The following is a 27,973-nucleotide window of genomic DNA, read 5'->3' on the forward strand; positions in this document are numbered from 1 at the left end:
ATGAGAGTAGTGAAAGCTTCTAGCTCACATAAAACTTCTATCCGAGTGAAGAAGAGAAGGGGGGATTGGTTGGTAGTGCAGTTGTTTAGAGGGTCTCGGTGGGATTTTACAGCGGGATTAAACATGCTGCTTTTGTTCTGTTTGGGCTCCGTCCTGTGGCAGATACACGGTGCAGCGCCGAGAATAATCCACAACTACTACGGTAAGAATCACATCACTACATTATTTATCTGTGGTCTGTGTAGGGTAAGATATTGTTGAAATAGCTTAATTAAAATGCATCTTATTTGTACTATATATAATACATGTTATATTGTATTTACTCATTAATTTGAACTTGTGTAATTATTAAGTTGTTTTTGGTAAGATTTGTAATTATTTTGATTGCATTATGTAAGAAATAAAATTAACCCTAACACACACACACACAAACACACACAAACACACAAACGCATTTAATTACCTTCAGTAACTGCTTCATACTGAAATGGGTTGCAGTGGGTCCAGCCGGGGGCAATTAAAAAGTCCACTTTCTGCACAGGTTGTGAAGGTAGGGCAGACCCACACCCATCTCTCTTACACACACGACATACAATCCAATTCTTTTGGAAACTGTTAAAATATTTAATGAAAATAATGTTACATTGTAACTAACACTGGAATAATTTCTGTCATTAAAAATACATTCTCCCAAGAGTTGGGTTTACCATTTAGGTACACTATATGGAAGTATAGTATATCTACATACACTGATAAAAACCACCTCCTTGTTTTAACACTCACTGTCCATTTTATCAGCTCCACTTACCATATAACAGCACTTTGTCATTCTGCAATTACTGACTGTAGTCCATCTGTTTCTCTGCATGTTCTTTTTGCCCCCTTTCATGCTGTTTTTCAATGGTCAGGACTCAAAATAATACCTACTCTGTGGTGGTCCTGACCATTGAAGAACAGGGTAAAAGCAGGTTAAAAAGGTATGTAGAGAAACAGATGGACTACAGTCAGTAATTGTAGAACTTCAAAGTGCTTCTATATGGTAAGTGGAGCTGATAAAATGGACAGTGAGTGTGGTGTGTATTCAAGCCTTGTGCTTAGTTTTGTTTCCTTTGCAACCTAGACCAGGATGAAGCAGTTAGAAAAAATGAATACATAAATTTTATTTTATTTATCCATTTTACATGTTTATAGGCTTTTACTTTAATTTCAATTAAACAATTTAATATATGGTTTCACATTTAAAAGTCATGACCACTTTGGTTAAGTTAATTTTGGTATCTTTTTAGGGAAGTCCACATTTGTTGATGACAGTGGGCTCTTACCTCGCAGAGTAAGTAGAAAATGTTACCCAAAAAAATTCATCATCTGGACAGTATGGCATTTTAAGTGACACAAAGAAACAAATGATGTACCGCTCAGCTAGCACAAATGCAACAAGAATCCTACTTTCTGGTGGAGGCCAATAGACTCTGGCTGTAGATGTCATCTGTGGTGAAGGCACCAGCACAAATGGTACATATATAGATAGTACATAGCAGAATCATCTGTTTGTGTTAGAGGTCTTTGTAAGAAACCGCGACTGGCTGATTTAGGTAAGCTGTCCGCTCTTGTGTGTTTATATCACTACAATTTTTTTTATGAAAAATACTTAAATACCTTGCTTCACATACTGTAGGTATAAAATTAAACCGTATTTTAAATGGTTATATATGTATATATACGCACAAACATACATTTACACACACACACACACACTGGATACAAGTCTACACACCCTTTACAATGAATGTCAGGTTTTTCTGATGTGGAAAATGAGACAGATGATTTATTTCCAGATTTAATGTGACATATCCATACAATTCAATTAAAAAACAAACTGAAATTATTTAGGGGGAAAATACAATTTTAAATAATGTGGTTGCATAAATATGCACACCCTTGAATTAATACATTATTAAAGCACCTTCAGATTTTATAAAAGCATTTATTCTTTCTGGGTAGGAGTCTTATCAGCAAGGTACATCTTGACTTTCAGTGTTTGCCTACTCTTTTCTGCAAAAGTGCTCCAAATCTCCAGTGCACAGGCCCATTCTGGTCACCCCACAGATTTTCAATAAAAAAATTTCGGTTGTGAATCATCTACTGTATTGACAATCTGGACATCACCACACATCCACTACATGAGTCTGTAGGAGACCTAACAAGCTCCTTCAGTACCAGACTCCTCCACCCCCTGTGTAAGAAGGAGCGCTACCGCAGGTCCTTCATTCCAGCAGCCATCAGAGCTTACAACAATAATAATATATAATAATATCACTCATTCCTAATCTTTCATGTTGGGTGTAATAACAAGTGCAATATGTAATTTATTTACAATAAGTGCAATAACCTAATGTATTTTGCGCATGTGTGCAATATTTTTTACTTAGTTGTATTTCTTTCTGTTTTTCCTGTCTTCATACTGCTGTAACAAGTTAATTTCCCTAAGGGGATCAATAAAGTCTTATCTTATATTATCATTTATCTTATCTTATCTTATCTTATCTTATATAACAAATAGGCAAAACCAGTAGGTTTAAATCGGGCATCCTTTTAGCAGAACCATTAGAGAGAAAAACAATAATTTGATGATAATTATATTACATTAAGATACGTTTCCGGAGAAAATTAATCGTAGGTCGGAGAGATCCAGATCATTGATCTAATTGTTTTTTAATTATTGGATTATTTGTGCTAATCACAGGGCCAGGACATGAACTGGTATTTGGAACCTCACTTTGTTGCACTGCACTGTTTAATGGAAAAGTGTCCACAATCGTAATCACATCCCAACAAACTGAACAATTCAAAACAGCATTCCAGGTTATTAGTGTTAAAAAGTACTAATTATTTATAAAAGTGTAGTGTTTTTTGGTATGCTTTTTAGCCCTTCATTGCTGCCTCGTAATGCTAATGCTCATTTTCAGTGCTGTTGAATTCAAGAGGACTTTTTGCTCAAGTGCTGTTGATTCTGCATTAAAAAGCTCTTCAAACTGAAGTATTCTTGGTGAATAATATTTCCATGATGTCATTTTGAATCATGACTGGTTTTAATTGCAGTCAAGAGCAAAGCTGGCATATTTTTTAATAACCTTTAATAACCTGCGCTTGCTGTTTGTCATGTCGGTCAGCTGTATTAATGTGAGTTTATGTCTGAGTAGAGTGTTTTGTTTGGACAAGGTCATTATTCTAGTGTGTTTTCAATTACCCCTCTTAAACTTATTGGCAGCTGATATGTTTTATTGTGGGTTTATTTTCCTCTTTTGATGCGAGTTAAAGTACACAACGTTATCGCTGACATATTGTTTGTCCATCCATCACAGTCAGACAGTGTGCCAGGTGTGCTTTTAAAGACCAGACCAGATGGGGAGGGGGGGAATAAAGCTTCGGTTTCCTAGCACCCAGTGCTCCATGTCTCCATAGCGATGCCAGTCTCTTGGGCGGGCGGGAGAAAAGTGCCAAACAGCGAGCTGAACACAACAATCGGTCTTGAAGAACATTAAAGAGCAATGGCACGTGTTATTGATTGTTCAGTTTTTCAAATTAGAATTAGAAGTTAGGATGTGCAAAGGTGGCTTAATATTTTGGCCATTCAAGGTGCCACTAAACACTAAATTCGCTCTTCGGGTGTTTGTTAGGCCTGACCATTTCCATTTAGATTTTCACCACTTTGCAGATGCTTTTATCCAAAAAGACCTACAGTACTGTGACAGTATAGTGTCTAAGCAATTAAGGGTGAAGGGTGAAGGGCCTTGCTCAAGGGCCCAACAGTGACAACCTGGAATTGGTGGGGCTCAAACCAGTGAACTTTTGATTACTAGTCCAGCACCTTAACTGCTAGGGTACTGCCCTAACATGACCTTATTTATCTTTTTTATCATGTTTTTCTACTGCTTTATCCCGGTTAGCGCCGCAGTGGATCCAGCTTCTCTGGAATCACTGGGCACAATGCAGTGAAACGCAGGGCTCCAGTCCATCAATCTATCGTGGGTCTCTATCCATCCATCCATCCATCCATCTATCCAACCATCCATCCACAGTTTGTGTGTGTAAATATATACATATATATACACACCAATTAGGCATAACATTAAGCATTATGACCACCAAGTTCACTGTGAAAACCCAAACTAGTCCTTAATACATGTGAGGTGGAGTAGCCAATCAGATTGTTCCTATGTTTAAATAAGTTTGCTCCTGTTTAAGAAAGTATGACTGACATATCTTATTACATCCACTTTGTTCCACATACCCTTGATCCACCAATCAGAACCTGAGAAAGACACACATCAAGACTCTTATCTGTACTATCACCAGGTGGTGGATTTAACTTCCTCTGTCTGTTCAAACAGCCGAGTCGCTCGCCGTCTTTAAAAGACGACTAAAGATTGTCAATTTGTGCTTCTGAGGAGAACCAGAGTTCATGTGGTGTTTGATATTAAATGTCTGTGACATGTGAAGCGGCTGATTGAGTGCTGGCAGTATTGTGACTGGCTGTTTTTCTGTGCTGTGACAAAACCATGTGTTGCTTGTCACTGTGGTTTTCGGGTGACAAGCTCAGTCTTTTATTATGTGATCTATTACAGTTAAACTGTTCAGGTAGGATTTTATTTTCTACCGCTGAGCTACAGTATATGTATATATATATATACTGTATATATATATATTAGGCTTGTCAAACGATAAAAAAATTTAATCGCGATTAATCTCAGAATTTCATATAGTTAATCGCGATTAATCGCATAAAAAAAAATCTGTGTAAATGTTATAGAAAACAAGGTTTTTAAAGTGAAATGTTACAATTAAAATGGTGAACACATTTCATGCTAAATGTACTTATGTTAAAAACTGCTGGGACAAGAGAAAACTGTAAGGGACTTTTATTCATTCACATACTAGGCAGTAATACTATCCAGCAGAGACCCCTGACTTCATATATATATATATGTCAGATTGTAGGTTAAAATTTCTCCATCAGCAAACATTGTAGATCAGCGGTGCTTTAGGTGGGATAAGGCGTAGTTATTGTAACAGACTTTTCTGTGGTTGTATTGTGACAATGGTTTGATGGACGTTTCTACACGACGTGAGTGAGTTTTGACCCTTTGGGGCTTCCATAGTTCATGTAATAGCATGCTTGGCTAACGCGATGACTCTCGGTACCGTAACAGAAGAAGTTAATAAAAGTGTTCTGCTTCCGACAACTTGTGAATATAGCGTGTATTTATTTCTTTATTAAGCGAGTGCATCACTACGACGCTCGGTTACATTATGATAACAAACCGCAAATGAAACAAACGGTGGCAAGTCCGACGTTAAAACGTTGGTTCTACCAGACGCGCGCGGCCCACACTTAGAGAAACGCTGTCTTAATGAGAGATGCCGTGCATGGTCAAGTCTCAACATGAACTACGGATGACTCGCAGGGCCAAATAGAATTTGCGTTAACGGCACTATTTTTTAAAATCGCGTTAAATTGAGATTGCGTTAATGCGTTATTATCGCGTTAACTTCGACAGCCCTATCATCCGTAATTAATTTGCGGTTTGTTAACATAATGTAACCGAGCATTGTAGTGATGCACTCGCTTAATAAAGAAATAAATACACGGTATATTCATAAGTTGTCGGGAGCAGAACACTTTATTACTTCTTCTGTTACGGTACCGAATAGCAAACAGCTAGAGTCATACCGTTAGCCAAGCATGCTGTTCCATGCACTATGGAAGCCCCAAAGGGTCAAAACACACTCACAATGTTTGCTGATGGAGAAATTTTAACCTACAATCTGACATTTATACAAAGTCAAGGGTCTCTGCTGGATAGTATTACTGCCTAGTATGTGAGTGAATAAAAGTCCCTTACAGTTTTCTCTTGTCCCAGCAGTTTTTAACATACGTACATTTAGCATAAAATGTGTTCACCATTTTAATTGTAACATTTCACTTAAAAATCCTTGTTTTCTATAACATTTACACCGAATTTTTTTAAATGCGATTAATCGCGATTAACTATATGAAATTCAGAGATTAATCGCGATAAAAATTTTAATCGTTTGACAGCCCTAATATATATACAGTGTATCACGAAAGTGAGTACACCCCTCACATTTCTGCAAATATTTTATTATATCTTTTCATGGGACAACACTATAGACATGAAACTTGGATATAACTTAGAGTAGTCAGTGTACAGCTTGTATAGCAGTGTAGATTTACTGTCTTCTGAAAATAACTCAACACACAGCCATTAATGTCTAAATAGCTGGCAACATAAGTGAGTACACCCCACAGTGAACATGTCCAAATTGTGCCCAAATGTGTCGTTGTCCCTCCCTGGTGTCATGTGTCAAGGTCCCAGGTGTAAATAGGAAGCAGGGCTGTTAAATTTGGTGTTTTGGGTACAATTCTCTCATACTGGCCACTGGATATTCAACATGGCACCTCATGGCAAAGAACTCTCTGAGGATGTGAGAAATAGAATTGTTGCTCTCCACAAAGATGGCCTGGGCTATAAGAAGATTGCTAACACCCTGAAACTGAGCTACAGCATGGTGGCCAAGGTCATACAGCGGTTTTCCAGGACAGGTTCCACTCGGAACAGGCTTCGCCAGGGTCGACCAAAGAAGTTGAGTCCACGTGTTCGGCGTCATATCCAGAGGTTGGCTTTAAAAAATAGACACATGAGTGCTGCCAGCATTGCTGCAGAGGTTGAAGACGTGGGAGGTCAGCCTGTCAGTGCTCAGACCATACGCCGCACACTGCATCAACTCGGTCTGCATGGTCGTCATCCCAGAAGGAAGCTGACGCACAAGAAAGCCCGCAAACAGTTTGCTGAAGACAAGCAGTCCAAGAACATGGATTACTGGAATGCCCTGTGGTCTGACGAGACCAAGATATACTTGTTTGGCTCAGATGGTGTCCAGCATGTGTGGCGGCGCCCTGGTGAGAAGTACCAAGACAACTGTATCTTGCCTACAGTCAAGCATGGTGGTGGTAGCATCATGGTCTTGGGCTGCATGAGTGTTGCTGGCACTGGGGAGCTGCAGTTCATTGAGGGAAACATGAATTCCAACATGTACTGTGACATTCTGAAACAGAGCATGATCCCCTCCCTTCGAAAACTGGGCCTCATGGCAGTTTTCCAACAGGATAACGACCCCAAACACAACCTCCAAGATGACAACTGCCTTGCTGAGGAAGCTGAAGGTAAAGGTGATGGACTAAACCCAATTGAGCACCTGTGGCGCATCCTCATGTGGAAGGTGGAGGAGTTCAAGGTGTCTAACATCCACCAGCTCCATGATGTCATCATGGAGGAGTGGAAGAGGATTCCAGTAGCAACCTGTGCAGCTCTGGTGAATTCCATGCCCAGGAGGGTTAAGGCAGTGCTGGATAATAATGGTGGTCACACAAAATATTGACACTTTGGGCACAATTTGGACATGTTCACTGTGGGGTGTACTCACTTATGTTGCCAGCTATTTAGACATTAATGGCTGTGTGTTGAGTTATTTTCAGAAGACAGTAAATCTACACTGCTATACAAGTTGTACACTGACTACTCTAAGTTATATCCAAGTTTTATTTCTATAGTGTTGTCCCATGAAAAGATATAATAAAATATTTGCAGAAATGTGAGGGGTGTACTCACTTTTGTGATACACTGTATATATATATATAAAACGCTTTGCCATTGTGTTGGACCTTCCTGTTAGATATCATTAGCTGGACGTTGGGTTTCTATACTAATCCTCATATCAGCAGAGAATCTTTCTTTTATATTTGCACCCTCGAGAACAAAACCTCGTGACCTTCAAGACGGTTCAGTCACCGCTGATTGAAACCCATTGTGCTCATGTTTGTTTTGGCTTTCTCTCTGAATATGGTAATGAGTTTATAGAGTTGAAACCCAGCGTGCTGACACTCTTTCCTGACTTGAAGGACATAAGATGGTCCACGCTGTTCGTCTCAGTCTCTTTAAAGAGGCCTCTTGCTAGGCCCACATTCTTTAAAAGCGGTTTGGAGCTACCGAGCCAGCTCGTTACACAGGCTGTTGGCAGAAAAGCAACACTCAGCGAATTATTTTTTTTCTCTCTACGTTCTTGGAAAGCAAACGATCTGATGATTTGTTTTGAATCTAATAGGCCTGCCTTGTATTACTGACGGCTTTTTGCTTTTGAATTGTTTTGATTCGTAGGTTTTAACACGGTTATGTAGCTAGTGATGAGCGAGCTCGCAGCAACAATGGGAGGCTTTGTTGCCTAGTGAGCAAACCCAGTTGGCTGAGAGGGACACGAGCTTGTATTTCATCATATTCTTTTTGAATGCGTAATCTAGCTCATATGGTTTTTTTTTAACCATTTAAAGCTACAGTACGTAGACTTCAGTGTTCATTTTTCTACAAAATGTATCTCCATCCAAGTCATAATAATGGATGAATACTTTCTGCTTAAACTAATCACACACACATTATTCAATGCATTGCATGGACTTTTTCAGCAGTGATACAGTAGTAATGATCAACTGATAACCAACAAAGAAGTCATTGTTCGATTAACACAGTCTAGTTAAATGCTATTTAAATTCATTTTTAGCAGCTGACAATTGATTTTTATGAGATTTAAGGCTTACCAATACAAAGTAGGTGTACAAACTCATTTAGAAAAAGCCGCTTTTTTTATTTTGAAGTTTTTTAAAATACATTATTATTAATTATATCATGAATGACGGAACTATTGAACATAAAACCACATACAATTGCTGTTTTTTGTACATGTGGATCCATCTGCTTGTTGCATTATAATTATTATTTTACAAAACATGGCGGCATTGTGGCTCGGTGGGTAGCACTGTCGCCTCACAGCAAGAAGGTCCTGGGTTTGATTTCCATGTAAAGGGGTTTGTGTCCTTTCTGTGTTTGCATGTTTTTCCCATGACTGCGTGGGTTTCCTCCGGGAGCTCCGGTTTCCTCTCACAGTCCAAAGACGTGCAAGTGAGGTGAATTGGAGACACATAATTGTCTATGACCGTGTTTGACATTAAACTGACTTAAACTGACTTAAATTGATGAGTCTTGTGTAAAAAGTGGCTCTCTGTCCTGTCATCAATGTAACCAAAGTGTGTAAAACATGACATTAAAATCCTAATAAATGAATAAATAAATACTTCGTAGCTCATCTTTATGCTGGTAAACTTCTCTACTGGCAAACGTTTCCATTGCTATCCGGTATGTACCAGCATGCCTCTGAACGTTGAGGGAACGTTGAGGGAGAACGTTGAGGGAACCTTCGTGGGGAAACGTTGGGGGAACGTTCGGGGGGGAACGTTGAGGGAACGTTCGTGTGGAAACGTTGGAGAAACGTTCGGGGGAAATGTTGAGGGGACGTTCAGGGGGAACATTTGGGGGGACATTGAGGGAACGTTCGTGGGGAAACGTTGGGGGAACGTTCGTGAAGTAACGTTGAGGGAACGTTCGTGGGGGAACATTGAGGGAACGTTCGTGAAGCAACGTTCGTGAAGGAACATTGAGGGAACGTTGGGGGAACGTTCGTGGAGGAACGTTGGGGGAACGTTCAGGGGGAACATTGGGGGAACGTTCGTGAAGGAACGTTGAGGGAATGTTCGGGGGGGAACGTTAAGGGAACGTTCGTGGGGGGAATATTTGGGGAACATTTGTGGGGGAACGTTGGGACGTTCAGGGGGAACGTTGGGGGAACGTTCGTGGGGGAACATTGAAAGAACGTTCCTGAAGGAACGTTGAGGGAATGTTCGGGGGGAACGTTGGGGGAACGTTCGTGAAGGAACGTTGAGGGAACGTTCGTGGGGGAACGTTGGGGGAACGTTCGTGAAGGAACGTTGAGGGAACGTTCGTGGGGGAACGTTCGTGAAGTAACGTTGGGGGAACGTTCGTGGGGGAACGTTGGGGGAACGTTCGTGAAGGAACGTTGAGGGAACGTTCGTGGGGGAACGTTGGGGGAACGTTCGTGAAGTAACGTTGGTGGAACGTTCGTGAAGTAACGTTGAGGGAACGTTCGTGAAGGAATGTTGGGGGAACGTTCGGAGGGGAACGTTGGGGGAACGTTCAGGGGGAAACGTTGAGGGAACGTTCGGGGAGAACGTTGGGGGAACGTTCAGGGGGAATGTTGAGGGAACGTTTGTGGGGGAACGTTGGGAGAACGTTCGTGGGGGAACGTTTGGGGAACGTTCGTGAAGTAACGTTGAGGGAACGTTCGTGAAGGAATGTTGGGGGAACGTTCGGAGGGGAATGTTGGGGGAACGTTCGGAGGGGAACGTTGGGAGAACGTTCAGGGGGGAACGTTGAATTGGGGGAACGTTGAGGGAACGTTCGTGGGGAAACGTTCGTGGGGAAACGTTGGGGGAACGTTCGTGGGGGAACATTGAGGGAACATTCGTGAAGGAACGTTCGTGGGGGAACGTTTGTGAAGGAACGTTGAGGAAACGTTCGTGGGGGAACGTATGGGGAACGTTTGTGGGGGGAACGTTGGGGGAACATTCGGGGGAAACATTGGGGAAACGTTCGTGTAGGAAACATTGGAGGAACGTTCGGGGGGAACGTTAGGGGAACATTCGTGTGGAAACGTTGGGGGAACGTTCGTGTGGAAACGTTGGAGGAACGTTGGGGGAACGTTCGTGTGGAAACGTTGGAGGAACGTTCGGGGGGAACGTTGAGGGGACGTTTGGGGGGATTGTTGGGGGAACGTTGGTGTGAAAATGTTGAGGGAACGTTCGTGAAGGAATGTTGAGGGAACGTTGGGGCAACGTTCATGTGGAAATGTTGGGGGAACGTTCGGGGGTAACGTTGGGGGAACGTTCGTGGGGGAACATTGGGGGAATGTTCGGGGCGAACATTGAGGGAACGTTCGTGGGGAAACGTTGGGGGAACGTTCGTGAAGTAACATTGGAGGAATGTACAGAGGGGAACGTTGAAGGGACGTTCGGGGGACGTCCCTCAACAATCTACCCAAACGTTTTCTCAACAATCCACCCAAACGTTCCCTCAACGATCCACCCAAACGTTTTCTCAACAATCCACCCAAACGTTCCCAACAATCTACCTAAAAATTCCCTTAACAATCCACCCAAATGTTCCCTCAACAATTCACCCAAACATTCCCTCAACAATTCACCCAAACATTTCCTCAACAATCGTCGACCCAAATGTTCCCTCAACAATCCACCCAACCATTTTCTTAACAATCCACCCAAACTTTTTCTCAACAATCCACCCAAACGTTCCCTCAACAATCCACCCAAACGTTCCCTCAACAATCCACCCAACCATTCCCTCAACAATCCACCCAACCATTCCCTCAACAATCCACCCAACCATTCCCTCAACAATTCACCCAAACATTCCCAACAATCTACCTAAAAATTCCCTCAAGTCCACCCAACCATTCCCTCAACAATCCACCTAACCATTCCCTCAACAATCCACCCAACAATCTACCCAAAAATTCCCTCAACAATCTACCCAAACATTTTCTCAACAATTCACCCAAATTTTCTCTCAACTATTCACCCAAATGTTCCCTCAACAATTCACCCAAATGTTCCCTCAACAATCCACCCAAACGTTTTCACAAAAATCCACCCAAACGTTTTCTCAACAACACACCCAAACGTTTTCTCAACAGTCCACCCAACCATTCCCTCAACAATACACCCAAACGTTTTCTCAACAATTCACCCAAACATTCCCTCAACAATACACCCAAACGTTTTCTCAACAATTCACCCAAACATTCCCTCAACAATACACCCAAACGTTTTCTCAACAATCCACCCAAACGTTTTCTCAACAATCCACCCAAACGTTTTCTCAACAATCCACCCAAACGTTTTCTCAACAATCCACCCAAACGTTTTCTCATCAATCCACCCAAACGTTTTCTCAACAATCCACCCAAACGTTTTCTCAACAATCCACCGAAACGTTTTCTCAAAAATCCACCGAAACGTTTTCTCAAAAATTCACCCAACCATTCCCTCAACAATCCACCCAACCATTCCCTCAACAATCCACCCAACCATTCCCTCAACAATCCACCCAACCATTCCCTCAACAATCCACCCAACCATTCCCTCAACAATCCACCCAACCATTCCCTCAACAATCCACCCAACCATTCCCTCAACAATCCACCCAAACAGTACCTCAACAATTCACCCAAACATTCCCTCAACAATCCACCCAAACAGTCCCTCAACAATCCACCCAAACAATTCACCCAACCATTCCCTCAACAATCCACCCAAACATTCCCTCAACAATTCACCCAACCATTCCCTCAACAATCCACCCAAACAGTCCCTCAACAATTCACCCAAACATTCCCTCAACAATTCACTCAACCATTCCCTCAACAATTCACCCAACCATTCCCTCAACAATTCACCCAAAAATTCCCTCAACAATCCACCCAACCATTCCCCCAACAATTCACCCAATTATTCCAACAACCCACCCAACCATTCCCTCAACAATTCACCCAAACATTCCCTCAACAATTTATCTAACCAATGACCTAATTAACAATAACCAACCCAGCAATCACATCAATGCTGATCAACCAATAACACTACTAGAAATAGACAACCAACCAGTCATGTCACTCAAAACCTTTTAAAATAATTACAGCATTAATAATTTAATAATTGCATCACAACCAACCAATCACATCACTTAACAACACCTATTCAACTAATCAGATCAATCTGATATCACTCAACAATAATCCACCATCACATCCCTAAAAATGTTAAACTAATCACTGTACCCAGCAATATCTCCTTTCCAGTAACACTAAATCACCTTACACATCCTATCACATCACATTAACAGCTATTACAAATATAAACAATTCGTTCTTACATCAGGATCGAGTTCTTCAAGCTCATCCTCTAATCTCCTTAGTTCTTCCTCACTGAGTTTCTGCAGAAGCTCATCCTCATCCACGTCCTGATACTTTTCCATCTCCTTACGGAAAGACGTGATGAACAAGAGGTGGTGGAGTCAGGAACAGAAAAAAACAAGAGAGAAAGAAAAGAATGCCCCCCCAAAATCCTCGACACCTGGAGAAAAAGAAAAACATGATGTTATTAATATCAAAAAGATCTTACAAAAAGCCTTAGTACACACATAGGAACATGATATTTTCTCCATATTCCTCACTGTTGCAGCAGTAAAGAGGTGAATTCCAATCCAGCACGTTAGACCCAAGCACCTGAACATTATGCTTTTAAGGCTTTTATAAATCATATTTACATTTACATTTTCAGCATTTAGCAGACGCTTTTATCCAAAGCGACTTACACAATGATCTGAACACATCATAAATCATATGATGTGCCATTACAAACCAAGTGAGCTGCACTGGTTTATTCTGAGTGTAGGTCTACAATCCACTAGAAGGACCACAGTTGCTTACATCCACCTGCCCAGTGATTGAGAACCCCTGCAGTACTGGACTGATAATGAAAGATTCATTGTTTAAAAATTTTTTTTGACACAAAGGCTTTGTGTCTCCAGTCTGTTTCTCATAACCTACAAGCACCCCCCCCTCCACACACACACACACACACAGACACAGCTGTTGAATTGCAGTAGCAAGCAATAACAGGTGTGAGGAGTCACTGTCAAACACACACACACACACACACACATACAAACACACTTGATCAGAGTATTTATATCCATGTACATCCCTCCAACTATAACTATAGTTCAAACTAGGGCTGGGCGATATATCGAGAATTAATAAAATATCGATATATTTACATACGCGATATAAGATAAGACAATATCGCTTATATAATAATGTATTCTTTAAATGCCGAAAACAAGTCCAGACAAAAGGTTCCAGCTCCGTGTACCTTTGGTCATTCGTTTTTCACTTCAAATCCCAAAGTTGAAAAACAAGAAAACGAGTCGTTATTCGTTTAAAAAACCAATATAAATATACAAGCGCATGCACGTGCTGACACGCATTTATTTACTTCATATACAGTGTAAATCATGCAAGTGTTGAGAAAGTAATAATAACGTAACGGTGCGTCTCCTGTTGTTCTGACTTGTGTGTTTGTATATGTGATGTGCATATATCTGTAAAAAACAAACATTATGGGGAGTGATTTCTGTACTGGATGTTGTACGTGGTCATGTTAGTTTATACTGGATGATCGCCCGACGTCATCATTTATTTATTTATCTTCTTTTTATAGTATTTCTTGTTGTCGGCCAATAAAAAAACAAAAATTAATAAAATTGCATGAACTAACTCTGCAGTAAACAAGGAGCAAACAGCAATTAAACAACAAATAAAGCTGTTAAATAATAATAAAGTGCATGAAGCAGAACGCTGATTAAAATGCATTAAATGTTGTAATAGTTACACAGTAACATACCTGTATTACAGAACTGAGTTCTAAACAGTAAAAGAAAATATTAATGTAAATGTTGTGGCGACGGTGATGTAAAATAATTCAAAGTCCAAACATGTGATGGGGTTTAACGAGAACGCTACTTTTAATACCACACAAGCTCAGTGCAGAACAAGCCGGAAACGATAAATTCTGATACCTTTCCTACATACTCCACAAAGTTGAATCAGTTCATCTGGACACAGGTTTGTTGTAGAGATACGTTTCGTCACTCAATCCGAATGACTTCTTCAGTCTGAGCTGGTGTTGAATACCCCAACCTTATATGCAGTTGATTTGCATAACGACCGATCACTGCCCATTGCATAACAATGGAACCGGTGATCAGGTCTATATGAAATTCACAATGACCATTAATTACAATGGCCATGTGTGTCTTTCACACATGATTGGGATAAAGCTCCTATTATTGCGTTGTAAGATGGTGAGAGATGTACTCTCAGGCCCCCTCCCTGGTTCAGGGATGGTCGTTCCCTCTTCACGTAAATGGCCTCTTTGACTCCACGTTCAAACCAGCGTTCCTCCTTGTCAAGGATCTGCACATCTTCATCATTAAATGAGTGGCCGCTGGCTTGCAGGTGGGTGTAAACTGCGGAGTCCTGGCCAGAAGAGGTTGATCTTCTATGTTGGGCCATCCGTTTCGCCAGTGGCTGTTTAGTTTCCCCGATGTACAGTTCCCGACAATCCTCCTGGCACCTAACAGCATACACTACGTTACTCTGTTTGTGTCGAGGAACCCGGTCCTTAGGGTGAACTAATTTCTTGTGAAATTCATTGTGAATTACATATGGACCTGATCACCGGTTCCATTGTTATGCAATGGGCAGTGATCGGTCGTTATGCAAATCAACTGCATATAAGGTTGGGGTATTCAACACCAGCTCAGACTGAAGAAGTCATTCGGATTGAGTGACGAAACGTATCTCTACAACAAACTTGTGTCCAGATGAACTGATTCAACTTTGTGGATTTGTGTACCTGGATTATTGAGCATGCATCAACAGATTCCCTACACACTCGCTCACTGCGCCCTATAGGAAGATTGGCGGTTCAAATCCTGGCTCTGCTATGTAGCCACTGTTGGGTCCTTGAGCAAGGCCCTTAACCCTGTCTGCTCCAGGGGCGCCGTAAGTTGGCTGACCCTGCGCTCTGACCCCAGCTTCCAACACCAGCTGGGATATGCGAAGAAAGAATTTCATTGTACTGTACATCTGTATATGTATATATGACAAATAAAGGATATCTTTATCTTTTTTTAGTGCACTTAACATTCTTAAAGGGCCAGACAATATATTTGTAATTCACATTACACGACAGGAGATACAGTGTATCACAAAAGTGAGTACACCCCTCACATTTCTGCAGATATTTAAGTATATCTTTTCATGGGACAACACTGACAAAATGACACTTTGACACAATGAAAAGTAGTCTGTGTGCAGCTTATATAACAGTGTACATTTATTCTTCCCTCAAAATAACTCAATATACAGCCATTAATGTCTAAACCACCGGCAACAAAAGTGAGTACACCCCTAAGAGACTACACCCCTAAATGTCCAAATTGAGCACTGCTTGTCATTTTCCCTCCAAAATGTCATGTGATTTGTTAGTGTTACTAGGTCTCAGGTGTTCATAGGGAGCAGGTGTGTTCAATTTAGTAGTACAGCTCTCACACTCTCTCATACTGGTCACTGAAAGTTCCAACATGGCACCTCATGGCAAAGAACTCTCTGAGGATCTTAAAAGACGAATTGTTGCGCTACATGAAGATGGCCAAGTCTACAAGAAGATTGCCAACACCCTGAAACTGAGCTGCAGCACAGTGGCCAAGATCATCCAGCGTTTTAAAAGAGCAGGGTCCACTCAGAACAGACCTCGCGTTGGTCGTCCAAAGAAGCTGAGTGCACGTGCTCAGCGTCACATCCAACTGCTGTCTTTGAAAGATAGGCGCAGGAGTGCTGTCAGCATTGCTGCAGAGATTGAAAAGGCGGGGGGTCAGCCTGTCAGTGCTCAGACCATACGCCGCACACTACATCAAATTGGTCTGCATGGCTGTCACCCCAGAAGGAAGCCTCTTCTGAAGTCTCTACACAAGAAAGCCCGCAAACAGTTTGCTGAAGACATGTCAACAAAGGACATGGATTACTGGAACCATGTCCTATGGTCTGATGAGACCAAGATTAATTTGTTTGGTTCAGATGGTCTCAAGCATGTGTGGCGGCAATCAGGTGAGGAGTACAAAGATAAGTGTGTCATGCCTACAGTCAAGCATGGTGGTGGGAATGCCATGGTCTGGGGCTTCATGAGTGCAGCAGGTGTTGGGGAGTTACATTTCATTGAGGGACACATGAACTCCAATATGTTCTGTGAAATACTGAAGCAGAGCATGATCCCCTCCCTCCGGAAACTGGGTCGCAGGGCAGTGTTCCAGCATGATAATGACCCCAAACACACCTCTAAGACGACCACTGCTTTATTGAAGAGGCTGAGGGTAAAGGTGATGGACTGGCCAAGCATGTCTCCAGACCTAAACCCAATAGAACATCTTTGGGGCATCCTCAAGCGGAAGGTGGAGGAGTGCAAAGTCTCGAATATCCGCCAGCTCCGTGATGTCGTCATGGAGGAGTGGAAAAGCATTCCAGTGGCAACCTGTGAAGCTCTGGTAAACTCCATGCCCAGGAGAGTTAAGGCAGTTCTGGGAAATAATGGTGGCCACACAAAATATTGACACTTCAGGAACTTTCACTAAGGGGTGTACTCACTTTTGTTGCCGGTGGTTTAGACATTAATGGCTGTATATTGAGTTATTTTGAGGGAAGAATAAATTTACACTGTTATTTAAGCTGCACACAGACTACTTTTCATTGTGTCAAAGTGTCATTTTGTCAGTGTTGTCCCATGAAAAGATATACTTAAATATCTGCAGAAATGTGAGGGGTGTACTCACTTCTGTGATACACTGTACCTTAGAAACAACTTTCTTTTTCTTAGAATAGCTCTTTTTTTTTTTTTTTAAGTAAAAATAGTTCTTGTGTGAAGCTTCCCCAGCATGAATTTTAATAAAACTGCCTGTAAAAAAATTTGGAACATGTAGCTTTGTCTCAGAAGTGTCTTTTTGTTATTACCTTATCGGATAATAAAATATCGAGATATATATCGTATATCGCCGTTCAGCGAAAAAATCTCGAGATATTATTTTTGATCCATATCGCCCAGCCCTAGTCCAGACCAACAACCTGGTGGCAGTTCATCATGGCTTGTCCCTCCTCAGACCACTGTTGATGGGTGCTGTTTTAGAGATACTTAAACTAAGAAACTGGTTGATATGGGGTCTGTCTAAAAACCCAGTGAGCTCCCTTGCTGCCTACTGCCTTCCTAGGCAGCTCCCTAAATAGAGTGGATTCTATTAAGACATTGAACTTATAAGACAGATTATTTAGACCCACTTCTTAGACAGTGATTATGGCGATTAAGTCACCACAGTTGTTTAAGCTTACTCTGACTGAGGAGAGCCGTGACTAACACACACCCCCTTTGACACGTGCAGTAGCCGACTGCATCTATTTTTATTGAGCTATATTATTTTAAAAGTGTGTGGGGTGTGCTAGTAAATAAGCTAGAAAATAAAGTAAGCAGCTATGTCCCCCCCCCATCCTTCCCAAATGAAACCCAATGGAAACGTATGCCCTAATTCATGTGATAGTCGTACACTGGCTAAATAAATGCTGTTTTATTAAGGTGACCTGATCAAACTCGAGATTGCGCGCTGAATTCTAAAGCCTCTGACTTTAGATCCGGACCTTATCCCGAATCAGGTTATCGTGAACAAAGCGCACTTCAGGAGGCACTGAGTGCTTGTGCAATTCTCAATCCAAACTGCACTTCCTAAACAAAGGAGTCTTTATGAGTGGGGGGGGAATCTCCACCTCTCTTTAAGGTAGCTTGTTTTCCTGAGTACTACGAGACTTTAGGTAGTTGAGAAATGATCAGAAAGGGCTGCTTCCTGTTTTGAAACAGGAATGACAGACGTTACATTATGAGGTAAAACTCAGCTCTCAGGCAGAGCGGTCACTGTTGGAAAATAAACAAACAGGTACATTTTAGCAGGTTGGTATAGGGATTTACATGGGTAACAGTGTTGGCCCACGTGTTTGTGTTTGCTCTTGGGTAATATTGAGTAATGTCAGTTTCTGACATTTAAATAAAACCACGGCAGCATGATTAATGCCTGTTTTGCATTATTCAAGCCCAGTGGATACATATGCATCTATGTCATGTAAATGTTCTATATTTTCAATATTTTTGTCTTGTTTTATGTTGTACCTAGTTATTTATGAGAGCTGAGTTTGGCTGTTACTACAATGATGAAAAGTCATTATTAAATTAGTCATTATTTAAAAAGTCACTTATTTAACTTTAAATGACCAATAGTAGGCAACTAAGTTCCACTGTATTGCTAACAAATTGTATTGCCTCCAACTTTTATTTGGGAAGTATCTTCGGGGAAGGCACTTCCTGCTCCAGCATGACTGCACTACTGTGTCACTTATTTAACTTTAAATGACCAATAGTAGGCAACTAAGTTCCACTGTATTGCTAACAAATTGTATTGCCTCCAACTTTTATTTGGGAAGTATCTTCGGGGAAGGCACTTCCTGCTCCAGCATGACTGCACTACTGTGCACAAAGCAAAGTCTTGTAGAGGAACTGCATCGGCTTACATAAAGCCCTGACCTCAGCTCTATTCAACATTTTTGAGATTATTTGGAATGTCTATTCCAATGACAGTATAAATTGCAGGGCACTTTTCTCATCTCAGATGGTCTAAAAGAGTATAAACTTATCTGACTGTTGTTGTTTTTAAGAAAAGCAAACGTTAAGTTCTCTGTGCTAAAGACAAACAGGACCATCCAGACCAAACGTTGGGGTTTATCAGTGTCCTGGAATGGTTGACTAGAGGTTCCATTAACGCAGAGGCAGATATCTGTATTTTAGAGAGGTACATGCTGCCATCATGTCTAGGGTCAGGCTGTAACATAAAAAAAAACTAACAGATGAAACTGAAACGTAACAAGTGCAGTGACGTCTTTATATACGTTAATAAAGAGAGGTGCTGTACAGTGGACGGGAATAGACGGGGTATTTACAATAGAAAAAGAGTTTGAACAGAAATATACAGGGAATAACACACAATTTCTATTTACAATTATGTAAATACACCCTTCATGGACCCAGAGTGTGTGTGCTTGACTTGCCTACCTGCAGTCCAGATCTGTCTTCTGTTGAACATTGAAAAACAAGAGAATCAGACAAGGACGACCAGTAGGCAGTTAGGCAGCTCACTAGGTTTTTAGACAGACCCATAGGGTATAGCGTGACCCTCTGTATGTGATAGAGCTCTCTGTAATAGACAACTAGAAATGACTACATTGAGAGATAATAATTCCACAGACTAAGAGAATAATTCCACTTGTAAAACCAATAAAAGGTCCCAAACCAATGAAGATGTCATTTATAGGAAACGATCAACATCCCTGTCTGAACGCACATCAGTAAGCAAGTCCTTGCAGCAATGAATTTCATACATTTACCAACATAAAATATAACTGTTCTGTATCTTTCTTTTGACTTTCTAAGGTTGTTCTCTTGAGTCATCTACAGCTGCCTGTTATTTTTAGTGGTACATAAAAGTTGGCCCGCTGTTCCCGCTGAATTTATGACTCACCTTAATGTATTACGGAATGTATAAGCCAAACTGTCAGGCAGTGATGTGCAGTTACATTCTTTTTAATTAACACATGTCAGACTAAGCACCACTGCCATTAACACATTCATTGTGTTTCCCTTATAATTAAACCTAATTTATGGTTATATAATCTTTTATTTAGATTTAGTAGTTGGGGTAAATGTGGAGGCAAAACTGACAGTATTGTCAGTTAAATTGTCTTGAGTGCCCAAGCCAATATTTATCTGTCCATTACATAAAGTCCAAACAGTTAGAAACAGTGTATAACAGAACTGTAATTCCTATGCCCACATCTGGAAATTACCTGAGATAGGAATCTATAATTAAACAAACTAATTTATTTATTAGCCCAAGTTATCCCATGTATTTGGGCAACATGCTTCTCTAAATGACATTAACACCCTCATGCCTGGGCTAGACATCTCATCAGTAAGCGAGATATATCAATGCAAACTAGGGTTGGGCGGTATTGCCGATTTTCATACCGTCATACCGTCTTCAGAACGTACCGCGGTATACGGTATTACCGCGGGGCGGGGGGGGGGGGAGGTTGTAAATGCGTCAAACACTTTTAATATCGCGGAGAGCGCGCGACACACACACACACACACACACACACACACAGAGAGAGAGAGAGCCGTAACCGAGCTACAGAGAGAACATACAGAAAACGAGCACAAATAACTAAGAAATAAACTTATGTAATTATGTTAAATCTGATCATTTCATGGTGCGTATGTTTTAAAGCAGAAATAAACACAGGCACAAAAGAGGATTGTTCTGAAACTTAATGCGATGCAACCACAGTATGTCTCTTCTCTGTAGTTTTTTCTCTTCTTTTAAAATAAATATTTTTTTCTCATTTAAGTGTTGTTTGAATTAGGCCTACATTTAAGGCAAGGTAGCAAAATGTTCATGATTGTTCATCATTGATATTAATATCGGGGCTGTCTTATAGTTTACCCAGTAGTGCTTCCCGAGGAACGAAGAGTCATTTTTTTTAACGGCTCTTTAAAAGGAACCGAGCCAAAAGATCCGGCTCCCTTCAAGGAGCCATAATTCCCATCACTACAACCAATCAGTGAGCTCCAAACGCCTACCCCTCCCACCCCTCTTACTGTGGATGCGCGAATGTCTTAAAGTCTCAGTTTTCAAGGTAAACCTGAAGCAGAAATTTGGCGCTTCACATTTTTTAAAATACCGTCACCATTTTTAAATACAGCGGTATACCGTAATACCGTCATACCGCACAACCCTATTGACAACTACAGATGTTTAACGAAGACATACATTTTTGGCAAATCATTGCCTGAAGAAAGACAAAATATAAATATTTTTATATGTTTTTTTAAACCAGTTTTGCCACCCAGTCCAGATAATGATCAGTTATACAGTATATTGCTATGTGTAAAAACACACAGACCCAAAGCTGATTCATGTTGGCTGGTCATGTGATGTGTTAAGTTAAAGAAAAAAAATGTTTAATATGTGGGTACCAAATTGCTTACCAAGCTGAATCTCATAGTCATAGCATTTGTTTTGGTACAGGTTTTGCCTTTTCCAAGTCAGGTTATATACAATCGAGTGGGGAAGTGTGGGAGTCGTACGATAGTCCTGTTGCTTCGTATTCTGGCAGAGAGACATCACTTCACCCTCATATCATCAGATGTTCACAAGAAGATCAGACTTACCAAGCGTGAACAGGTCTGGCCCCAATGTATGTTGTTGAACAGGTAAAACACTTTTGCCTATTTTATTTTTAAAAAGCTTTTGCTCATTTTATTTCTCTCCTATATGACATGTAGATGGATCTGATAAACAACCTCAGCAGATTTCCTCAGCCATTTCTGTACACCCAGCATGTGCATTTTCTCAATTTTACTAGGTAACTTCATGCCTCAAACAAAACACATTTTGTTTTAATTAATAATAATGAGGTTTCATTAAATAACAATGCTTTTGACTCTTCTGATAGATTTGGAATAGCAGAGCCTGTGTACATCAACATCATTCGAGATCCAGTGAATCGTTTTTTGTCCAATTACTTTTTTCGGCGCTTTGGTGACTGGAGAGGTGTAGAAAACGATGTTATTCGCAACCCTGAAATGAAGAATGATGAGAGATATCTAGTAAGACTTTTAAATAAGTTGAATTATTAAATTTAGATCAGTGGTTCTCAAACTTTCAAAACCAACAATCAAATCAAACCAAAACCCCCAAGTACCACTTACCACAAGAGCACATTCATAGAGCCACTATATATGTGTACCTAATAAAGTGCTTAGTGAATGTTTACACAGTGGTTGTGCAGCACTGAGTATTTAATCCAGGGGATAATCCTGCTTAGCCTTGTGATCTTATTTTTTTCTTTGTTCTGGTATTGGTGAATCCTAAACTTAAGTACATTACATACTGTCTTACAGATGTTTTTCAATGTTTAGAGCTGTCACTGTTGAGATTTGGGCCAACAGTATATGTATAACTTATCTATCCGAGCTAGCATTATCTTCCTGGGATCTGTTTTCTTTAGCCATGACTTAACACTCTATATTAACAAGATACGTCTTGATTGGGTAATGACAAGCATGATGTATGGCCTAGGCTACATACAAAAAAAGTATTGATTAAAATATTTAGGTCATTTAAGATTCTACCTGTGGGAGCTTTCTGTGCTACTAGTTGTACTAGTACTGCAGTTTGAGAATCACCGAGTTAGATCATTAAAAGATGTATGAGCACAATTTTGGTCATATATTGTAGAAGAAGTACAATAAATAATAAAAAAAATACAGACTTTCTTACATTTACTTTGACTTTTATTTGATTGCAGACAGGATGAACCTGAGATATTTCATGTTAATGTTTCATTTCATTTATTAATAAACATCTATTCCTGCATTTCAGGCCTGCAACACATTCCAAAAAAAGTTGGGACAGTAAAGCATTTACCACTTTGTAATGTTGCCATTCCTTTTCGCCACACTTTTTGACAAATGACGTTTTGGCACAGAGGAGACCAAGTGATTAATGCTGCCATCGCCGAAGTGTAAATGACCTTTGCCAAGGACACATCCCCATGCAATGACAGACCCTGGCTTTTGGACTTGTTGCTGATAACAGTCTGGATGGTCCTTTTCGTCTTTGGTCCGGAGCACACGGTGTCCATTTTTTTCCAAAAAAGACCTGGAATGCTGATTCATCTGATTTCCACTGTCTAATGGTCCGCTTTTGGACATGGTTAACATAAGGCTTCTTTTTTTGCACAGTAAAGTTTTAAGTGGCATTTGTGCATGTAACTCCATATTGTAGTGCTTGACAAAGGTTGCCAAAGTAATCCCTCACCCATGTGGTTATATCAGCTATTGTTGAGTACCGGTTCTTGATGCAGTGCCGTCTGGGGTTCGAAGATTACTGGCATTCAGCTTAAGCTTGCACCCTTGGCTTTTACACACTGAAATTCCAACAGATTCCTTGAATCGTTTAATGATATTATGCACTGTAGAGGGAGAAATATGCAAATCCCTTCCAATCTTTCTTTGAGGTACATTGTTTTTAAACATTTTAATAATTTTCTCACACATTTGTTGAAAAACTGGAGATCTTCTGTTCATCTTTGCTCATCAGAGACTCCTTTCCTGGATGCTGCTTTTGTACCAAACCATGATTACAATCACCTGTTGACATCACCTGTTTGGAATCACATCATTTATCATCGTTTTTTTTTAATTCTCATTACTAGCCCTAAATTGCCCCCGTCCCAACTTTTTTTGGAATGTGTTGCAGGCCTGAAATGCAGGAATGGATGTTTATTAATAAATTTAATTATGTTGAGCAGATAAAACATGAAATATCTCAGGTTCATCCTGTCTGCAGTCAAATAAAAGTCAAAGTAAATGTAAGGAACACTGCATTTTTATTTTATTTGCATTTTCCATACTGTCCCAACTTTTTCTGATTTGAGGTTGTAGAAGCCAGTAGTAGCCATGGATTACCAAATCAAAACATGTAAATGACATCAACACCCTATTAGGTTCCTGATTAAAATCTTTGCATATGTTTTTGAGTCAAATTTGAAGTAAATGAAATTGGTCAACTGATTTTTGATAATTAATAGACACAAATTATTTTAATTTAATCCTAAACTTTCCTGATGTTATTACATGTTTTATTCTTTATTTAGTAGTGTATTTCTGATTTAGATATAATTAAAATATTAAATTTTTAATGTAGCATGTAAGTAATTATTCTATGATACATTATTTCATTTAGGTTTGAGATCCAGGACACTCGTTGTTACAGTGTGTTTATCAACATGCAGTGGGCACTGGCAGTAGAACACCATCCTGTTTGTTTTAGTTTCTCATGAATGCCTCTTTCACAACTCACTGAGCATACTGACTTCATTCAGCTTTAGCCTTTGCATAAGCAACTACAGTGCAGCCTCAAGATTTCTGACACAAATGCTTTATACTGGGATTTATTTAGTTTTATTCACCAGTGGAAAACACTCTGTATTATAACACAGATTAACGCTCTTTGCATGTTGAAATACAGTGATGCCCAGCAGTATTATCAGCCGTCCAGGTATCTACATACAAACATGATTGGCTATGTCTGGGGGAAGGGGTGCAGTGTGGTGGTGGCCAAACCAAGAACCTGCGATGGACTGATGTCCTGTCCAGGGTGTGTTACTGCAGTGTGCTTAGTAATTCTGGGGAAACCCGACTTAGCATGACCCTGACCAGGATAAAGTGGTGGTAAACATGAAATGGATGTTGGTCTTTGACAACTTTGTCACAAAAATGACGAAAAAAAATCTATTTGTGTTATATTATAGGACCATTTGTTATGTATATACACAACTGAGCAATTTCATACAAAGTTATCCTTGAAGAAAACTTGCTTCCTTCTGCTCTGACAAAGTTTCCCAATTTAGATGATTGTTTTTTTACAGCAGGGCAATAAGATAAGATGCCTTTACTGTCATTGCACAGTATACAACGAAATTGAGCAGCAATCCAACGGCACTTGCACATACAATAAGTAAACATATGAACTAACAATGTAAAGTGCAGAATTAAGAAAAAAAAGTATATATACACAAATGTATGCATGCCTAAAAAAATTTATTTTAAAAATAAAGACCAAAAGTATTTATATGAAAAAGACAATAAACAATGGGCGATGCCCCATGCCACACAGCCAGGCCAATCGAGGTGTAGATGGAGGACCACCAGATCAAAGACCTTGTCAGGGTCAGTGGAATCTCCAGACTCCATGGAACAGCAATGTGAAAGAATGGTGCCAAGACACATAAAGAGTGTGATAGAAAATTGTGGTTATTCCACCAAATTTTGTGTTTCTCTGTTAAACATTAGAATTGTGTTTTTTAAGAATGTATATGAACTTATTTTTTGGCATTGTTCAAGATCTGAAAACTACAGGGGTTGGACAAAATAACTGAAACACCTGTCATTTTAGTGTGGTAGGTTTCATGGCTAAATTGGACCAGTCTGGTGGCCAATCTTCATTAATTGCACATTGCACCAGTAAGAGCAGAGTGTGAAGGTTCAATTAGCAGGGTAAGAGCACAGTTTTGCTCAAAATATTGCAATGCACACAACATTATGGGTGACATACCAGAGTTTAAAAGAGGACAAATTGTTGGTGCACGTCTTGCTGGCGCATCTGTGACCAAGACAGCAAGTCTTTGTGATGTATCAAGAGCCACGGTATCCAGGATAATGTCAGCATACCACCAAGAAGGACAAACCACATCCAACAGGATTAACTGTGGACGCAAGAGGAAGCTGTCTGAAAGGGATGTTCGGGTGCTAACCCGGATTGTATCCAAAAAACATAAAACCACGGCTGCCCAAATCACGGCAGAATTAAATGTGCACCTCAACTCTCCTGTTTCCACCAGAACTGTCCGTCGGGAGCTCCACAGGGTCAATATACACGGCCGGGCTGCTATAGCCAAACCTTTGGTCACTCGTGCCAATGCCAAACGTCGGTTTCAATGGTGCAAGGAGCGCAAATCTTGGGCTGTGGACAATGTGAAACATGTATTGTTCTCTAATGAGTCCACCTTTACTGTTTTCCCCACATCCGGGAGAGTTACGGTGTGGAGAAGCCCCAAAGAAGCGTACCACCCAGACTGTTGCATGCCCAGAGTGAAGCATGGGGGTGGATCAGTGATGGTTTGGGCTGCCATATCATGGCATTCCCTTGGCCCAATACTTGTGCTAGATGGGCGCGTCACTGCCAAGGACTACCGAACCATTCTGGAGGACCATGTGCATCCAATGGCGGTGCCGTGTATCAGGATGACAATGCACCAATACACACAGCAGACTGGTGAAAGATTGGTTTGATGAACATGAAAGTGAAGTTGAACATCTCCCATGGCCTGCACAGTCACCAGATCTAAATATTATTGAGCCACTTTGGGGTGTTTTGGAGAAGCGAGTCAGGAAACTTTTTCCTCCACCAGCATCACGTAGTGACCTGGCCACTATCCTGCAAGAAGAATGGCTTAAAATCCCTCTGACCACTGTGCAGGACTTGTATATGTCATTTCCAAGACGAATTGACGCTGTATTGGCCGCAAAAGGAGGCCCTACACCATACTAATAAATTATTGTGGTCTAAAACCAGGTGTTTCAGTTATTTTGTCCAACCCCTGTATATATACATAGAGTATATATACAGTTTTGACTTTATCTTGTGCATTTGCTTTTCTCAGGACATTAATACTTGCATTTTGGAAAGCTACCCTGAGTGCACCAACCCCAGACTGTTCTATATCATTCCTTATTTTTGTGGCCAGTCTTATCTCTGCAGGTGAGGCACATTTTCAAGTTCTGCATTTTATTGTAAGACATAATGCAACACTGCATGTAATATATTTTCTACATTCACCTAGCCAAGTTTTCTAATAAAGTACTAGAGTATTGTAAAAGATACTTTTCTTCATGAAGATCATGAAAATGGGTACTGTAGCCAAAAAGCTTAACAATTATTGCTGTATATGTTGTTAGGAAACCCAGTTTGTGGGCACTTCGGAAGGCTAAGGAGAATGTTTTAAAGCATTATCTCTTAGTTGGAGTGCTGGAAGAGCTAGAGGATGTGCTACGCCTGCTGGAAAGACTCCTGCCTCACTTCTTCTCTGATGCCCCTAAAATCTACAAAAGTCCAGGTAACAGTTCTCAGCAACATTTAGAGACTGTACTGTACATACTGGCAACCCAAACATGTCCCACTAGTACTGTCAACTAAAAATAGTTATTTTCTGTGTTGGCTCTTTTAGAATACAAGAAGCTGGGGAACATGACAGTTACTGTACACAAGAACACACCCAGCCCAGAAGCTCTGCAGGTGCTGTACCGGCATATGGAGTACGAGTATGACTTCTACCGCTTTGTTAAAGCACAGTTTCATCTCACGAAGAGAAAGTTTGGTCTAAGAACATAACCTTTCCCATTACTCAACCTTGCCAGTCTGGAGCAGGGTAACCAAGAGAATTATCTAGCACATTGAGTCAGTCCAGTCAGTTAGTACAGCCATTATAAATTAAATAACAAAATAAGCTGATCAACCCATGGGTTAGCTGAAAATAAAGCAATGTAAATTATTCTCAATGTATTTTAAAGTGCCCATGTCCTGAATATGCATTTGACCAGGCTGTCCACTATATAGTAAATTAGTAAAAATTTGAA

At 40.5% G+C, this 27,973-nt stretch overlaps 1 protein-coding gene across 1 annotated transcript; it reads left to right on the forward strand.

Moving 5' to 3' along the window:
* LOC134325708 (uronyl 2-sulfotransferase) lies at positions 1 to 27,857 on the forward strand. Its single transcript, XM_063007950.1, has 8 exons — positions 1 to 202; positions 1,287 to 1,330; positions 21,801 to 21,956; positions 22,058 to 22,137; positions 22,228 to 22,381; positions 27,001 to 27,098; positions 27,296 to 27,453; positions 27,565 to 27,857. Exons 1-8 carry the CDS (start codon positions 1 to 3, stop codon positions 27,726 to 27,728), a joined length of 1,056 nt encoding a protein of 351 aa, XP_062864020.1. The 3' UTR covers positions 27,729 to 27,857.
* The last annotated feature ends 116 nt before the right edge of the window (positions 27,858 to 27,973 follow it).

This window comes from Trichomycterus rosablanca, chromosome 13 (assembly GCF_030014385.1).
Source record: "Trichomycterus rosablanca isolate fTriRos1 chromosome 13, fTriRos1.hap1, whole genome shotgun sequence".
NCBI classification, from domain to species: domain Eukaryota; kingdom Metazoa; phylum Chordata; class Actinopteri; order Siluriformes; family Trichomycteridae; genus Trichomycterus; species Trichomycterus rosablanca.

Coding starts and splice junctions, on each gene's coding strand:
- LOC134325708 (XM_063007950.1), top strand. CDS start 1: ATGAGAGTAGTGAAAGCTTCTAGCTCACATAAAACTTCTATCCGAGTG. Junction 22,138..22,227: donor CATTTTCTCAATTTTACTAG/GTAACTTCATGC, acceptor CTCTTCTGATAG/ATTTGGAATAGCAGAGCCTG. Junction 27,099..27,295: donor GGCCAGTCTTATCTCTGCAG/GTGAGGCACATT, acceptor ATATGTTGTTAG/GAAACCCAGTTTGTGGGCAC.